This window comes from Cheilinus undulatus, linkage group 2 (assembly GCF_018320785.1).
Source record: "Cheilinus undulatus linkage group 2, ASM1832078v1, whole genome shotgun sequence".
Classification (NCBI taxonomy): Eukaryota; Metazoa; Chordata; class Actinopteri; order Labriformes; family Labridae; genus Cheilinus; species Cheilinus undulatus.
This window is the reverse complement of record NC_054866.1, coordinates 37,354,565-37,373,501: the sequence shown is the minus strand read 5'-3', so window position 1 is coordinate 37,373,501 and position 18,937 is coordinate 37,354,565. Positions and strand designations below refer to the sequence as shown.

The window sequence follows — 18,937 nt, the reverse complement described above, 5'->3', positions numbered from 1 at the left end:
GCACCATCTCTTTCCAAATGAAAGTGCTGTAATATGCGAGTACAACATTTTAGATTCGATTTTTTTTAATGTAACTGTTTTTCATAAACAAGGTCTGGCAGTTGCATTTTTGAAATTACCACATTGAAAACATTACAGACTGCAAAATATTTCACGAATAAAACAGAAAAAGTTCAGAGGTCTAATCTGAGGTTTAGTTATACATAGACCTGTTTTAGAAGTAGTTACATGAATAGTAGCTTACTTTAGCTTCATTAGCTTTAGCTAACATAGCTAAGCAGGCTACATAATTGACATTTATACATAAGCCAAGGCAGCAAATTTAGCTTTAGTTACTTGAGCTGTGCGCAAATGTGGCTAGGCTAACATAGATTACCCATGTAGCTACGTAAGCTTTAGCTATGTTTGCTAAAGGTAAAGCTAACATATCCACATTTGCTTACATATTAACATTAATTAAGTAGCTAGCTTATCTGTGTTAGCTTTAGCTAAAGCTTATAAAGCTAAAGCAATACTTCTATACTTGAATCCCTCATAAGTAAGGTGGCCATGTGTCCGGCTTTCGGCCGGACAGTCCAGAACTTGCCTTGTCTGGCATCCGGGGCAGCCAAGCTTGACGCTTATTTGTCCTCCTTTTGGAATTGCACCTGAACGTAACATATTGTCTATTGCTCTTTTTCTTGAACATCAGTCCAGTGTTTGTATGTTAAATATGATCAAGGTAGTGTCATCCATTGGTAAATTAATGGTAAATATATATTTTGGAGACCAGTGCCATCCATGATCAATGAAGTGATGATGAACTCTCTCTTTTTCTCCTGATACTTGCTGCACAGAAAATATCATCACGATTGTCCCTTAGACCCCCCCCCCCTTATTCTGCAATCTCTCTTGTCAAACGTCAGCTCCTACCACTGTTTAGTTTGTGAACTTGTGATAAAACTCAGGAATTATTTGATGTTGTTAAACTTCCTTGCACAGATCAGCTGTTTTAAAGTCAGATCGCTGGTGAAAACAAATAAAAACTGTATATTTTAAGGGGATTTAACAAGAGATGACAACACTGAAGCAGAAAATTATAAAAAAGGCCACAGAGAGGAAGAGAGAAGAAAAAAGGATGAGCTGCTGTGAGTGAGGGAGGGGGAGGGGCGCAGGGGTGAGCCAACAACGTGCGCGTGATGGCACAGAATGTTTACCTTCCGCTAACACCGCTCTATGTGCCAACGTGACTACAGGAAGAAAGAAGGCCAAACTGAGCAGATGCTTCAAGGAGCTTCCTTTTTTTTTCTTTCTCTCTTTTTGAAGTCATGGAAGAGAGAGGAAATGTGGGATTTTTCTTCCAGTAACAGATTACTTTTATGAAAATGTAACTAATAAAAGGATTATTTGAAATGTAACACTAACGCGTTGCGTTACTCGTTACAGCAAAAAAGTAATCTGAGTACTCTAACGGATTACTTTGTAAGGCACTACCCCCAACACTGTCAGTGAGTATGTTGAGGCGATAGTGGCAGCGGTGTTGGGGGTCCTCATATTAGAGTCTGCTCAGGGCCTCACTTTGGCCAGAAGCGGTCCTGGATCAAATTGCCCTTCAATGAATAGAGTATCTCAGAATCACCGTATCATGATACCATCATGATCATCCTTTTTGGTGCTGTGGAAATGGCCACCCTACGCATAAGACCTCTGAACTTAATGTCTGTTTATTTATGAAATGTTGCTTAGCCATGTTTGTAATGTGGTCGTTTCATCAAAGTAACTACCCGACATTATTTATGAATAAAGTAGAAAGCTCTGATCAGCTTTGGAGGAAATAGAAAAAATGTGTTACAGGTTCTAACACATGGAAGTGACCTACCTTTAAAACATTTTGAAACACACAAAAATAAATGTATCCGTGCTTTTGCTGCTTCAAAGTAAAAGGAGGTATTTACGTTTGAAATTAAAAGGTTATGAAACTGGTTCCCAGAATGCTTTCCTCTTTATGGGCCGCCTTGAGGAGGCATATCGCCACTTAGCATAGTGGAGTCACACACTGAGTGATACAGTCAGCTGTTTGATGTTCAGGATGGCATTAGCGGGTACTTTGTCAACAGGGGTCACCAAAACTGATGCAAACAGAAAAAAGATGCTTTAAGAGGTGCTGGTAGGTGGGTTATATTAAGTTTTAACAAAGCTGGGCTAGCCGTTTCCCTTTGTCTTCAGTTTTTTCATGCTAAGCTAAGCTAACCAGCTGCTGGCAGACATTTTTACTGCACAGACTTGGCAATTAGGATTATTTATCCTCAAGTAAGCATATTTCTCAAAACATTAATGTTAAAATGTAGGTTTTTTTGTATTAAAATGAATTAATCTTGTCTGTTTCTGTTTATAAGTCCTTGTTAAAGTACCATATGTTACAGAGGCTTGAGGCCTTCCCCATATCCTGCTCTTTGTTGTTTGTTTTATTATTTTTCACACTAAACATTGTTCAGGTGTACTTTTTTTGTCGTTTAATTCATCTGCTCAGCAGATATATCGGTGTTGTTTATTGAAGTCAGATTAAAGTCACAACAACAAAGGGATTCATTTTGTAGAGTCAACACTTTATTACACATAATTGCATTAACACACGCTGCACGGCACAACTTCACAGCATGGCGAGACTATTTACAGCTCCTCCTCTTCCTTCTGCTTTCATCCCTCTGTTTCGTCTCCTGCTCTTTGTCCTCTTTGTGGGCGATTACATAACACAAGCTCTTGTTAAGGTTAGCGGCGACATCCAGAGTGGGGGATTGCAAATATCTGATTCACCTGTAAGCAAACAGGTAAAGGTTTTATTCATTTTTATCCGCTCTTTTATGATAAAGAGCGCTGTCGGGTTTGCAGAGTGAGATCACACATGCTTTTTCATCTATACAGATCTGCCTTTTGCCATTCAATTAGCTCATCAGAACAGGGAGATAAGTGCGTTGATGTATCATTGTCATATATACCACCCTGGCCTTTTTGTGCACCCTTTCATCTGTGCCTGTTTCTGTCTTTCTCCTGATGTCCCCCCTCTCCTCCTCCTCTTTCTCTGCCTGTTCTTCTCCTCTTGTTTTTCCTGTCTACTGAACAGAGACATGTTGATATGAGGCCCCGCTCGCTCGCACGGCCACAAGGGAACAAGTCTCTGGTGCTTTTGATCAGCTGCAAGATCAGACATGTCCACCGCGCTCCCCCCCTTTGCGCAGCACACTCCAGTGACTGATCATGCAGTATAATGGGCAGGCAGAGACAACCAAAGATGCACACCCACACATGTTTTCTCCTGTAGATCATGTAAGCATGGACACACAAACACAAACACAAAGCAGAGGGATTTGTGGTCTTGGTGCGTTGTCTGTACTCACAGCGGGGCGGCTTGTTTGCAGGACACAAGGGAGAGAGAGAAGGAGATGGTGTGTGTGATTTCCCCTCTTTCTTGCCCTTTTTTTTGCCTTTGACAGTAAGATGGATGATTGCAATCACAGGAGCCATCAGTGAGACAGAGTGGAGGTCTATGGGGCAGCGAGACACAGCCATGGGAAACCAGCCGTCAGATTACTACTCCGCATTGCCATGGGAACGCCATACTGTTTATTTGTCTGGGGGTTTGTTGTTTTATATGCATTTCTCCTCCCTTCTTCTAGGTGTGGCCTTTTGATGTAAAGAGCATGAAAATAGGCAAATGTAGGCATGGTTTATGTTTCACAACATTGTGAGCCTACTGTAAGCCAATCTGTCTCCTCAAACCAGTACAAATGTGACAGATTTCACAGTGATTAGACTGGTCTCTTTCATCCCCTGAGAGAATATGAGGCTGACTTTTCTCTACCCAGTCAACGGATGTTTTTAAGAGAAACATCTGTTGCTGCACAAATGAGATTACTGTGTCTCTAGCCAGGGGCCATGTAGGTTATGAATGGCACTGTTGCTACAGAGGGTGGGTGGGTGGGGGGGTCTGGCAGAAAAAGAGCTAAGAAGGATCTTTGTAATAAGCTGGAGCTGGTAGTTAAAGGCTTTCAATCACATTAAATCACTGCAGATTCTGGGTATTCATCGACGCTCACCTTCAACTTGTTCAGCTGCACCTCCGCTGCTCGTTCCTTTTGAATCACATATCTCATATTGATACCTCTGATATTTCACCTTGTTGCCAAGCAACAACTCACCTCATCCTCTGTAAACTTGTCAGCCTGTGACACGGAGCGATATTTCATCCTGCAGGAGAGAAACAGGAAGGAAGAATTACAGTTTCCATCTCTTAGATTTGGAATTAACTGTGATCTGTATTTCACTGAGCAAGGGAAGTTTCCTAATGATTTACATGTTTGTGCTGTTCAAACTAATTCATTTTTATTAGCTGTCTCGGTGTTGAAGCCCGGCAGGAGGCATCATGAGCAAGCTATATTTGTGCAGAAACGCATACACCAGCCCTCAGAGAACTGCTGTTCCTTCTGGGTCATGGACCTCGAAGGCATCGTGAGTTGTCTCCTTGAGGTCACATCCTGGTAAAACACAGGTACAAGTGTTTATCCCTGCAGACATGATACACACTGACTCAGATCTACATGATACCCTCTGTCAGCACTGGTCTTTTTCCTTCTGTACAGATGCTAAAAAGCAATATATTAAATCTTAGGAGTCCATTATGACGGTATGTCTTCATCATGGGCAAGTTTTTCACATGATAGCATATAAACAAAGCATAAACAATATAAACAATCACTTTGTGTGGAAAGTGTGGTTTTTAAGCTCTCTTTAAGTTATTTTTGTTTGTTTGATGCCAATATACCAATTAGAAGAGGAAATGTGATCATTTAAATTTGACAGAAAAATTAAAGTCCCTGTAAAATGATTTTAAAAAATCTTGATTTTAGGTCTCTTGTATGACAGACCACTGTGTTATGAACCACCAGGCCAAATTTTAGTCGTGAAAAACATCTCTAAGTTTATAAAATTAAGCTTCAAAATCATGAAAATGAGGCAGTGAAATCTGCTCCAGGATGGTGTGGGTGTGTCAGCAGAATGAGTTGAAGCCACGCCCGCTCATGAGAAATGTTAAAAAGTGCTTCTGATCTGAGCGCAGCTGCCTGGATCTGTGCCAGTACGGAAAGACAGAAGTTGGGGATTAAATTTACTGTTTTCTGGTACAAATCTCTCTGTTACGATTCTTCTAACACCCTGGCTGATAGATTTGGGCAATTTACCTCACAATAAACAAAAACACAGCGTGTAACCTAATTTTACACATAGGGGAAAGTGTTACATACTGTACAGGACTGGCACTGTTTTTCTGCTGAATTTCAGCATTCTGTGTCATTTTTTAAAGGGAAAAAAAACTCCTTATATTTTCATCATCTGCTTAATCATGCTGCCTCCATACATGAATAAATCCAGGCTTATTCTAAATATAAAGCAATTTTATAAATTAAGGTATGTAAACAGCTGTTCAGACATACCTATTTATAAATATTTTGTTTCATTTTTATTGAGTTTTTTCTGTTAAATACTCTTAGGCTAAATATTACACACTGCACTTTAAACTTCCATGGAAATCCAGACAATTGTCTCAGAAATTCTTACAGCAGGAATGTATTGCAGAAAGCCAGACTGTAACGTCTTCATCTGTACATGCAGGGTCTTATGAGGTAAAGTTAAACAAAGAAAGTGGAGAAAGTGTTGCGCACTATAAGATTCAATTTGACTTGAGTCTTTTGCAGCATGTTTTATGCAGGAATTTCCTCAATGCAAAACATTTTTTCCCCTTTGGGAGATGATAAAAGCAACTTTAAACCTAAAGCCATGACTGAAACTAAGCATAAATAAATGATCAAGTTAACTTTAAACAATACTGCAAAAAAACAAACTAAAAAACAAATATTAATTTTGGATGAGGTTTCCAAGTCAAAGCTAAGTCACAGCTGGATAATAGTATAGGAGAGAATAGAGAACACATAACACTGGGCGCTGTGAATCATTCACTAAACTGTGTTTTATTGCAGAAACGTGACTGTATTTTCAGCTCAGCTTTGAAGGAAAAACAAAAACACGGATGGTGATGGAGTGAATATCATTTAAAATAATTATTGCACCAAATCAAATGAAGTTAGGCTCTTTTTGTGGTAAAGCAAGCTAAAACTGGAACTTGGGATAAATATAATAATGCTGAATTTGATTTTACTCTGGTCATGTCTGAAATAATGCACTTTTTCCTTACTTCCCAATCCTTTCACAATGAGCTGTCTAGAGACGATATAGTGGAAAAAATCAGGTATTATTTCAGCCACCACATATATGTCATTGCCAGCACACAGTAACAACATATCAAAATAAATGGGGGTAGAATTTCGTGGATAACTAAAGTTATACTAAAATGATTTCCACAGATAAATATATGTAATATATGATAAATACATAGAAAATTCTGTCGATTTTAAAATACTAATGACACATTTCTGGGCATCATCTCATTTTTTTTTGTGCATATATATTACAGACATTCACCATCATAAGTAAACATTTCTCCTTTGCACCGTGTTAAAGGTTATGATTTCAGCAAAATGCCCTTTAAATATAAACTGCTGATGAATTCTACATTCCTCTTGTTTCTGCTCCTGTCCATGTATGAGAGCAGTCAAACATCATTTTACACTCATTTCAGCTTTGTGCTGCAATGCATGATGGTGTATTACCAGGATAGGGCCATTGTTTGTATGTTGCTTTTCATAATGCATGCAGGATACACTGAGTGCAATATAGGGTGTAAATATGCTAACCTAGAACTGTGACAGCAGTAGAACATGGTGCATATACTATATAGCAGCCTCAGGACACAACAATATCTTTGATTACAAATCGCAACCCAAATTTCCAAAAATTTTCCGCAATGCTTTTTAGTAAAAGTTTCATTAAGATCTCGGATGAAAGAGGCAGGGCAAAACTGACATGTGTTACATCCCTCTTTTCCCATGATAAGGTGTCAATTTTAGCCAATTTTCCAGAGATCTTAAGAAATTACTTAATTAACATGGTAAAGCAGCTCTTTTATTGCAAAAGAATACAATAAAAGAGTTGAAATATTGATAAAACATTTAAATTCACCCACTATCACAATAAAACAGAGTAAAATAAATGGGTTGCATGTTCCTCATTGACTTTTGCCACCATTTTTTCCAGAGACACATTCATGACCCACTGAAAACTGCTCTGAGTCCCACTTTTGGGTCCCAACCCACAAGTTGAGAACCACTGCTGTATAGTACACCATTTAGCCTCTGTCATAAAGAGTCAGTGTCAGTTGTTTAAAGAAGATCTTCATTTATCTGTCTTGTTTTCTCAGGATAGAAAACAGATTTTCATGTGGTAACATGTTATCCTTCTCTCATCATGAAGTCTGCTCCTGTTAGGGAAAGCCTACAGCTAGAGGACAGTTACACTGATTACCAGAGGAGGGAGTGCAGCTCCACAGAACAAGAGACAGAGTCTAACAAACATATTTTCCACAGAATCTGTGCTCCAACCCACTGTAACACCTAGATCATTTTGGTCAAACAAACCTGCAGTATTTGGCTCTCTTGTCTACCTCTAAGTGGGCTCTTCGGGCACCAATCATACTACCACAGAGCCACCACATCGCTTCCTCTTCATCCACAGCTGCACTTTTACTGTCCAGCAGTATGGAGGCATGCTGTTGTCTTATCTTGCACCATATATTCCTTATAAAACACTGAATCACCTACTTTGTAAACCTGCTCAGAGTTACAATTTACATTATCAGAAAAATTTTAAGTGCAAGAAGTGCGCTTGAGTCATCCTTGTGATTACATGAGCTTTAATACAATGCAATATAGTTGGCTTTTTTCATATTCAAGGTTAAGTGCTGAGTAACTGTCCAGACAATAGAGGCCACGCTGCAGAGACAGGTATGGTGTGTCATCTGGATGAATCTTTGAAAACAGAATTGTCAAAATAGTTTAAAGGCATGTAGCAAGTGTCTATTTTAGGATTCAAAGAATGCAGATAAGATTTCTCACACTGTAACCAGATATGCTAATAATTCCCCCAGGTACATGAGTGGGATTATGACAGGGATGATGGGTCTGGCTGTTCTGGCCGTCTGAAAGCATTATTCCTGATAGGCGTCCGCGCCTTCAACAGCTGTTCAGGCATCGGCTCATTATGAGGAGCAGCTTTTTATTTCCTGCCCCAGCGCCTGCAGGAAATGTCTCATTTGATGGAGTAAAGTGTTAATTCTGTGTCAGGGCACTAACACAGAGGTGTAAATTTAAATGATCCACATCACAGCTTCCGATCCCTGCATCAAGTCACTCCAGAAAGTTTTCTTTTTTCAGAGTCAAGCACACATGTTCGCCTCATTACATCTCTCTTTTCAAGCCTTTCTTCACTGTAATGATGTAGCCAGTAACACTCATAAAGGGCAGCAAAAACAATGACGGAAAGCTGACTGACTCTGCTTTTTAACTATTCGCATTCAAGCTTTCAACCGTATCACTGATGACTTATTTTATTCACAAGTCTAACTTCCATTCTTGTACTGTGAAAAGTAACCTTACATGGAGTTTGCATGACACAGATGACATCTTCCTTTATTTCCCAGACTAATACTGCAAACTTGAACAGGAAATTGAGATTTTGATATGTCTGACAACAGTAAATGTTGGCCCAGAAAAAATATCTACAGCAATGAATCATCTCAAGATGATTATTTTTGTTCTGAGGGAGATACTGTAGTTTCAACTCCTGGGCAAGGATGATTTTCCTATTGTGACACAATCTAATGAACCCGTTCTGCAAAAACTCAAATCTTCATAACTGCTTTTTCTCAGTTCTAGTAAAAATATTTCTTATAAGACACATCATCTTGAAAGGTTTAGAAAAGCATGTGATTTCAAGTTTTGCCGGCAAAAAAATTAGGCCTCAGGTGCTTTTTACTTATGAAAATATATGCAAATGGGGAAAGCTAATTTAATTTTATTATGGCGTGTACACTGTTTTAATACAGTGTCTACATTCAGCAATCGTTTTAATAATTACTATGTCTTTGTCAATTGTGTCCTAGACTTTTAATAATGTAAATCATGTAAATAATTTAATCTTTAATACAGTTGTGTTGATTTGTAGTGTTTGTATGAGTGGATCCAAGTAAGAGCTGCTACCTCAATAGTAGTTATTACAGGATTTAAATAAATAAATGAATACACGTGGACATGTTAGGGGAATGTATGTTGCATTATGTGTAAAAAGATATTTTGGCAAGGATTTCAATCACAGCAGGGGCCGGATTCTGGATTTAGATCTAACCTGAGCACCTAACAGGGTCAACATTTATCCATAACTGTCAACCTCATTTTCACCAGTAATAAAATATGAAAAAACAGCACTGATGATAAATCATTTGGAAATTTAAAAAAATTGAACTTAATAGTAAAAAAGATCAGAACACAATATTAAAAATAGAAAAATTATGTTTTAAAAGAGCAAATATATGAGGAGAAAGTTGAAATCATAAGTTTGAAAGGTCAAAATATGAGATCAAATTTGAAATCCTGAGTTTAAAGTCAAAATATGACTTAAAGTTTTAAATTGTGAGTCTGATAGGTCAAAATATGGGATTAAAAAAACAAAATTTAGAATTGAATGTCAAAATATAAGCTAGAATTTAAAATGACTACTTAAATAGTTCAAAATATGATTCAAATTTAAAATCAGGAGTTTAAAAGTTCAAAATATGATATAAAAAGTTAATATTATTAATTTAAAATAGCAAAATATGAGAAAAAGAAATTGAAATCATGACTTTCAAAGCCAAAATATGGGATTAAAAAGCTAAAGTAAGAAGTTGAAAAGGTCAAAATATGACTTAAAGTTTAAAATTTGGAATCTAAAAGATAAAAATTTGACATATAAAGTCCACATTATGAGTTGAAAAGGTCAAAGTATGAAATGAAAAATGAAAATCATAAGTTTGAGTCGTAATCTTGAGATGCAAAACTGAAAATATGAAATAAAAACACAAATTAGTCTCTTTCCCCACATTCTTGGCTTTTTATGACACTTTCTTACTCTTCACTTTTTCAGGTTTTTATGGCTTGACAAGGATATGTTAAATAATCAAGTTGAAGTTTACATTATTATCCTGGAGGAAATCTGCAGACCTCAAATACAAATATGATATGATCTTGTGGGCCAGATATAATCGTTCCATGGGCCAGATTTGGCCCCCAGACCTTGAGTTTGACACCCCTGAGTTAGATGAATACACTTGCTACGGTTTGAATTTTTGCAAGGCTTTGCTGTTCTTCACTTATGAAATGATACAAAAAGAAAGAGCAACAAAATTAAAAAGGATAAGGCCTTATGATCAGAACTTGTTATAAGAACAGGATGGCCTGTTATGACGTGTTCAACTTCCTGCAACACATGTTGGAGCAATAAAAAAAGTTAGAATGTATGAAATTAATTATGGCTTGAGGTAAATACATTTCTATTGTAAACATTGTATTTCATGTGCAGTTTATTGATTTTATTGATTTATTTTCACAAATCATTTCCCAGCTTTGACAACATGTCAGTCACGTGCTCAACTGGTGTTTCTCACGAGTGGAACCACCTTGTCAGGTCCTGGACCACATCAGTCCTTCCCCTGGTCCTCCTCACCGCCCTACAGGCCGTGCAGTAGTGCTCAGCCCAGAAAGAGGGCTGGTGCAGACTGTAGCCCTCCCTCCAGTCCAGGTGCTGTCTCAGCCTCGCTGGATCCCTCCTCAGCCTCAGCAGGTACCTGGCCAACTCACGTGCTGTGGGGAAATCATCCACGTGAATGAAGGCCTCTGGGGGCAGGAAGCGTTCATAGTTCTCCCTTGTGGGACCCAAGACTACCGGGATGGACCCAGCAAGGACCGCGTTCCACAGCTTTTCTGTGATGTAGTCCGTGTGTTGGGAGTTCTCCAGCGCCAGGTAGAACTGGTACCGTCCGAGCATGCGCACCACGCTGCCGCTTCCGCTGTCGTCCGGTAACGGTCGACCCGCGCGCCCGAACACATCCACCTTGATATACCGACGGAGCTGGTAGTAAAAGGCCACGCGCGCGTGGGACTCCGACCAATTGCTAATAACCCAGGCAAGGAGGCGGGGCCGGAGGAGCTGGGAGCGCGAGGGTGCGTGGAGTGGGTGCGCAAACTGTTTGTGTAGAGTTTTGTGTTTATGAGGGACCAGATATCCGTAGGGGAGGAAAATATCTGAGTCTGTTCGGTAGGTGAGCGTGAGATTAAAAACTCCATCAAACCGCCACAACCTCGGTGTGTGCGCGGGAGACTCGTAGTTCATCCAAATCCACTTCTGCGCATGTGGCCGCGGCTTCCCTGGCAGATATACGGCGCCTGAAGCGACCTCCCGGTGGTGAATGATAACAGCGTCAGCCTCCAGGTACGCGCTCCAGTCGTCTGTGAGCGTGCACCCTCCGATCTGATAGCGCGCGAGACAGTCCGGAAGTTTGCGGTGACGACCAAACGGGTGCGTCCAAATCAGGAGAACCACCGAGCGGGTCTTCTCGGAATCAAACGGGTCCGGGAGGTAGAGGAGGCAGACTCCCAGGACGAGCAAAAACCCGGTGGCTGCCACGACCACAGAGGACGAGGTCCTTCTGAAAACACGGTCACAACATTTCCTCCTCCTGTCTGCTCTGTGGGCTGAGACTGTGGAGCGGCTCGCTGCTCTCCACTGAACTCCAGCTCCCATCGACCCCCGTCACCCTGCTGTGTCCCTCCGTCTAAAACCCTCCTGCAGAATCTGGGTCCTCCATTGGAGCGCTGCTCCTTCATAAGAAAGGCAGAGCTAATAAATCAGCAGCTGTGTCCACAGCAGCCCTCATTCACTGCTTCCATTGAAGCTATTTTGGTTACAGCTGAGATAAGGAGGGTAGTTAACGACCGGTCAGGTAATCCCACACTCTGCTGCAGTCAAATTACTCCCTGCATTGTTCTCTCCCGCCCTTTATCCCTCCACAGTCTTCTTGGTCCACACAGAGTAAAAGAGTAGAAAACATTTTTCACCAGAGCTGCATGCTCAAACATTTTGACGTGGCAGTGTTGCTCTGGGTTTCTGCGGGGACTGAATGGGCCTTTTGTGAGGCCTGCTGACTCTTTTTGGTTGGGTAAACACCTTGGCCCAGGGCGCGGTGTCCTGCTGATGAAGTAATCAAAGGTCATTCATGAAACAACAAGAAACATTTTTCATGAGGCTGGTAAATTAGCCCGCTTGGATAAAAGCATGTTGTTATAGGATGAAGACTAGAGGTCACAGTGAAAACCTGGATTTTGACAACTACCAGTCGAAAGCTTAATTTTGAGTATTTTTAAATGGAAACAACCCCTAACATCTCATGGGTAAATAAAAATTTATAACACATTGAACCATTAGAGTTCATAATGTGAAAACTGATTCTTTAAACGGTACAATGTCAGACATCCATGAGACAGTTTCAGTTTGTTTTGGTTCAGGAGCCTACGATTGATTGAGGCCTCAGTGGCTGGGCTTCTGAAAACCAAGAGAATGGGCCCTTGTAATTTATTTATTGATGATATTGATTCATATGTGTTGGATCAGTAGCATTGCTGCTAGCGTCCTGGCTAACAGATACTTTATTTTGGAGCTGAGAGTCTCGAGCTATTATGGGGTTCAAATGACTTATTAGTACCACCTTTAACCACTTGTCATCACTGTTTCATTGCATTTTTGCCACATCTTCCACTTTAAACGTATTTCTGCCTCTGTAAAACACTTTTTTTTGTCACTTTTTAACTGCTTTTCACCATGTTCCACTCATTTTTGCCTTTATTTCTTTTTTCATTTAATTATTTTTCCCTAAAAGTATCTTCAGTTCCTTCTACTTATGGTTGTTATCCAGGTTAAATCTTAAATATGGTTAACACAGATTAACTTGATTTTCCTGACCTCCATGTGTCCCCAGTTTGGCTGGGCCCCAGAAAGCTCCTTTTTGGGTGGCTAAGTATACTGTCTGAACAAAACCAGTTTATGTAACCTACAAAAGAAACAGCAGTTTGATATGTGCCGGCAATGTGACTGCTGAAACATTTTTGACATTTAAATAAAACACAGTCTTCTTATCCCTAAAAGTGCCACATATTTCATGTTTAAATGCCTTTTTTTTTAGCATTTCACCTCAGGGCCCAGATTACCTTTAGATTACAAGCATAATTATGCACAACTGTATTTCACCACCTTAGGTTCTGTACATGTCTTGTGTTCAGTGATCCAGATTTACAAACTTTTCAGCCTCTGATCCTCAAAACGATTGTCACAAAGACTGGGGATTCCTACAGTCCCTACAGGTGGTGAAATACATTTGGGAGTTTACATTTTTCTGTTTTTTTTACTCAGTTTTCCATGGTAATGTGCACTTTTGTTTGTTTTCTGGGAATCTTGAGAAAACATATTATCATGGGAAAGCTGTTTTTTTTAACCCAAGACAAGGAATTAAAGATATCAAAATCTCGATAAAACCCCCCAAAATATACTCATTATCACAGCAAATAAAACATATGGTGTATGTATTTCTATGAATCACACTACCACAGAAATCACTCCTTACCTACTTCTTGATCAACCTCTATGCTTTCCCTGTCTGGCAATTGGAAACCTTGCAGAGGCATATGACCACCAGGCAGTGGTTCTAGATTTTCCAGACCGACTGAAAACAGCTTTGTGACTTACTTTTGGGTCCTAACCCACCAGTTGAGAACCACTAGCTGACAACAGGGGTTCCCATCCTGGGGTCCAGGCTCTCAAGGCCAGTGGTTCTCAACTGGTCTATCCTTGGGACTCACCACAGGTTCTATAATTGTTACCTAAATTTCTTTCAACTTCTTCAGCTTCACCGTTATTGTCCCCTAAGGGAAATTTGCTTCACAGTCAGGTAAAACAAACCCATGAAACATGAGGAACACAATCACACAAATTCAGACACAACACTGAAAAAAATACTTTAAAGGACAACTGAAGGCAGAACCATCATTAAAAATCTTCAGACATCTGTAATCAGATTTATTTCATAAGGAATGATTCTGTTTTGACCCAGACAGAAATGTGACTGAACAAATAGACTGTAAAAAAAAAGATATATGTTAAAGTATTTGTAGATTCCTAAAAGTTTCTGGGAAAATCCTTGATCAAATAAAAAAAAAAAACTCTCTGGGGACTTTTGCCAAATTCCCTAAAAATTCCAAAGAAAATCCCTTAAATATTACCTTGGAAGAGTGGTGAGAGTCTTAAAGTCTTAAAAAAACCTAGTTTCTTGTGAATTTTTCTTATATTTAGAGGAAAAGTCCCAGAGTAGAGTACCAAGAGTTTCTGGGAAATTTCCCAATGAAAACTAACCTAACTTAATAGGGCAACTCCTTAAAGAGGGCGTATTATCCTTTTCTGATTTTCAAAACATAAATATAAAGTCACAATGTTGGGTGTCTGTACTTCAAGTATGCAAATTTTCAAACCGCAAGATAAACATATGTGGCAGAAATCTTGGAATTAGAGTGTAAACTGGTGAAAACGGTTTGTTGGAAATCTCTCCGAGATCCTCCCGAGACAAGATTTCGGTGGAGTGAACTGATGAGGTCATCGCAATAGGATCTCCTGACTGGTTTGTCCGTGCTGCCGGCAAAGCGGAACAGACCGCTCCCACAAGATGAACAGAGATGAATAAATACACCACTAAATGCAGTGAGGGATAAGTCCACCATTATCAAAGCCATTTAGTAACACAGTAATTAAACACTTACCAAACAGATACGTCCTCCTCTATCATTCGCTGCTGCTGGTTTTCTTCCCCCTCTCTCTCCAAACTATCAGGGTCAGACTCCGGGTCTAACATGTACGTATATCAAAATTCACCATGTTTTAATCAGTCAGACCAGTTCATTCAAAGTTTACAAGTACTAGCATAACAACATCAGCCACATGGGAGGGGGCGGGAAATCGACCAATCAAAAAAAAGCAAGTCCGTGGAGCGTTTCAGATGGAGGTTAAAATAAGAGTTTTTCAGGACGCCAGTGTGAGAAACATGAGGAGTTTTTTGAGCTGTAATCCATGTGAAGCTACTACGTGGGTATCAGAGAGATGGTGTAAAGCCCTGAAAAAAGGCATAATACCCCCTCTTTAACATTCTTGGGAAAATTAACCTAAGTTTCCTTAAAAAATCAAAGAGAAAATCTCATAAGAGTTTGGGTAAATTCACAATGAAAATCTTGAATATTTCTGGAAATAAAATTGTATTTCTTTTCTGCTGTCAAAAACTTGAATGATAGAACAAAAGCATTTAAAAGACTCTCAGACAAACTAGCGACCTAGTGACAACAGCTCGGTGACCCACTTTTGGGTCCGAGCCTACCAGTTGAGAACCACTGCTCTGGGGGATCTCAGTGGAAGATGTGAAGTTTGCTTTAAGGTTTTTTCAAATAATATGAACTTCCATCATGATAGCACACATCCTGGATGACACTATCTTATTGTAAGAGCAACTGTAGGCCTAGTTGGTTGAGATCTTATCAGTGAAAACTGGTCAAATAGTCCATTATTGACAGCCTTCTTTTTTTGGAAGTGGGTTGGATATAGAGGAAGGGGCCTCAGTAGATGGTTGGTAACCAGTGATTTAGAGGTATTCAACTCTGATGTTTTACATTATTCAAAATAAGGATTTTCTGCTGTCACTAGTATCTTAAAACCACATCAAAGGCCCCTCAATCTCTCAGTCTCACACATGTGAAGTATTTCACCACTAGGTGTCTCCCTTCACAAGCATAATCTCACTTGTGCAGCCTGTGCAGTAAACTTTCATTGGGATATTTTCTCAAAGCATGCATGTTTAATTTGCGCAATGAATAAACATTTCAGCATGAAATTAGGCAGTCAGCAGCCAGGCTTTGAAAAGGTTTGTCTTCAATGTTTTATTTATCAGATATGACCCAGCATGGAAAGCCCTCCAACCAGAAATCTTAATAAATGACTCACAGTTTTAATTTGGTGATCTAACCTAAACAAACACAGGACTAGAAAAAACACACAAGCCCTCTGATATAGACATGTATGTTGTGTTTAAGGACCAGGAGGCCGGGTCGTCATTTTGTGTTATCCTGATCAGAAGTTATGAAAAAATTATGAGGCGGCGGGGTTTGGAAATCTTGCTCTGCTGTGTTGTGTTTGTGATCTCTGGTGGGCAGGAAAAACACGGCGTGACTGGGACAACATTATTCCTCCCCACAGACGTAGAGCATGTCATGAAGTCTGTATGTGAGCGGAAAAAAATGGCAGACACGGAGGAGTGGGAGGAGATGAAGCAAGAAGCATGTGCGTCTCCGCTGGGTCCTCCTCCTTCCTGTCCCATCCATTCACTTTTCTTCACCATGGAGCAAAAAAAAAAGAGAGATATCTCTCCTTTCTTTCCTCTTTGTGTGTTTGTGTGCGTGCGTGTGCGTATGACTAGTTATCCCCATAAGAGGTTTTGTATTCTTTCTGCATTATTTATCCTCCCTTTCATCTGAACAGTTCTATTTTCAGACGATCATTTAATGTCCTGCCCGGGGTTATCTCGTGTTGGGGAGAAGCACGGCAAACTCATGAGTTATGGATACGTGCTGAGGCCAAACACATGTATGTCTATTCCTCAAGAAAAGCAGAGGTGGCTGAGGTCAGGATGTGACACATTGGAATGAGCTTTGTTTATCCTTTCTTCAGTTGTTTATTTGCCTCCTTTTTAAAGCAGAAATGCTGCAAATGTTACTGGAAATGTGCTATAATTAAAGTTGCTCTGATTGGTGATATGGTGACATTTTGTTCGTTTTAAATTACAGCTGGGGTGACACACAACGGTTGGCATTTATGTATGCTCTGGTTTGTCTTTTCTCACTGCAAGAGAAGAGGTTTTCGCCGTCAGGCTTGCACATTTTCTTGTGCAAAACTTCACTCTCCTTGTTGGGATCAATATTTCATATACAGATCTGTAAAACAGAACAAAAGACCACTGAATTTTCCTTAAATCAGCATCTCTACATGCAGGGAAGCCATTCTCTTCGAGTGTCTGTAAGATGGAAAGGCAAGAACACCTTAATTAATGTGATCTAGTTGAAGATTGGTGGTCAGAAGCCATGGAACAAAGATGAGCTGCCAGGATTTTTGCACAATGAGTTGCATAAAAACACCAAGCAGCTGCTTGAAAGACTGGAGAGCATGTCAAGATGAATGAAAGTTGTAATTTCAAATCAGGGTTTTTCCATCAAATATTGATTTCTGAACCCTTCCTAAGTAAAAACATTAGTATTCTGTTGTTTAAAAATGAATATGAACTTTTCTTCACATTGCTCAAGGCCTGAAAAACAGCATCTTTTTGTTATCTTAACTAGTTGACATTTCCACAGATATACACTCTAAAAATGCTCAGTTAAAATCAAACTGTGCACCTTTTAATTTAAAACCTGGATCAAATTAGGATCAACTATTGTGCAAGTGTGGTTACTTTTTAACCCATATAAACAGGTAATAAATATTTTAAATGTTGGTTCATTTAAATTTACAAGGTTTTGGTTATTTTCTTTAAAATATCTTCTCTTTTTTGTTTTTTAATTTATGAAGTAATCAGGGACAGGCCTGCCCACAGATTTGGTTGGATCCCTGATAAACCCAGAAAATGGGCCCTGCACAGGTGTTACAGTATAAATCATGTACGTCTGATCAGTAGCATCGGTGCCAGCATCCCGGTACTTTATTTTGGAGCTGTGTGTCAAACTATTATTGAGTTCTGATGATGAAATTATTTATTTGTGCCACTTCTAACCCCTTTTTCCACCTATTTTTGCCATTATTATTTGCCACTTTCATCAACTTTTGTCCATTTTTGCCTTTGCCAACCAATTATTGCCATTTTAAACATATTTCTGACATATTCTAACCCCTTTTTGTCACTCCTGCCCATTTTTGCCACTATGAACACATTTTTGCCACTTTTAACCCCATTTTACCACCTTTTCTACCCATGTCTGTTAAATAATTCTTACTACTATTAACCCCTTTTCACCACTCTCCTTGGCCATTTTTGCCAGTTTTAAGTGCATTTCAATATTTGTAAAGCCCTTTTCCCACTTATAACCCACATTTGACACTTAACCACATTGTACATTTTTTTTCTGCCAGTTTTTGCAACATTAACCATTTTATGTCACATTACACCTATTTTTTGCCTTTCCTAACAAGTCTATGCCACTTTACACCAAATTATGCTACATATTAACCCTTTTTCATCCTCGTTGTTGCCCATTTCTGCAACCAGTGTTTATTTTGTTGACTAAAACTATGACTAAAAATGTTCATCGACAGCCTTTTTTTCTGTGACAAAAACTGGACTAAGACTGACAAAAAATAGATCTTTGAAGGCAAAAAACGGACAAAAAGTAAGTTTAGTTTTCGTCAAAATGACTAAAAGGAGACTGAAATGTAATGCTGTTTCCATCGGACATGCAAAATCTGTTTTATTTCCCCATTGTGAGTAAATATGACTTAAATTAAAGACTAAAATGTGGGAACTTTTTATGGACTAAAACTACACTAAAATGTTTTTGAGTTTTTGTCAGCTAAAACTAGACTAAAACTATAACGAGTAAAAATGACTAAAATGGGACTAAAACCAAAGACATTTCGTCTAAAGACTAAAACTAAGACTAAAATCAAAAATAGCTGCCAAAATTAACACTGTCTGCAACTGTTAAGTAGTTTTTGCCACTATTAACCTATTTTCGCCACAATCTTTGCCTACTTATGCCAGTTTTAACCACATTTCACTATTTGCCATGCCCATTTTTGCTTCTTTTAGCCCCTTTTTACCCCTTTCTTATCGGTTTTTGCTACTTTT

General features: G+C 39.3%; 1 protein-coding gene across 1 annotated transcript; it reads right to left on the bottom strand.

Annotated features, from left to right (window-relative positions):
* Positions 1–10,217: 10,217 nt before the first annotated feature.
* Positions 10,218–11,760, bottom strand: LOC121516850 (alpha-(1,3)-fucosyltransferase 4-like). Its single transcript, XM_041798277.1, has one exon. It carries the CDS (start codon positions 11,758–11,760, stop codon positions 10,621–10,623), a length of 1,140 nt encoding a protein of 379 aa, XP_041654211.1. The 3' UTR covers positions 10,218–10,620.
* Positions 11,761–18,937: the final 7,177 nt, after the last annotated feature.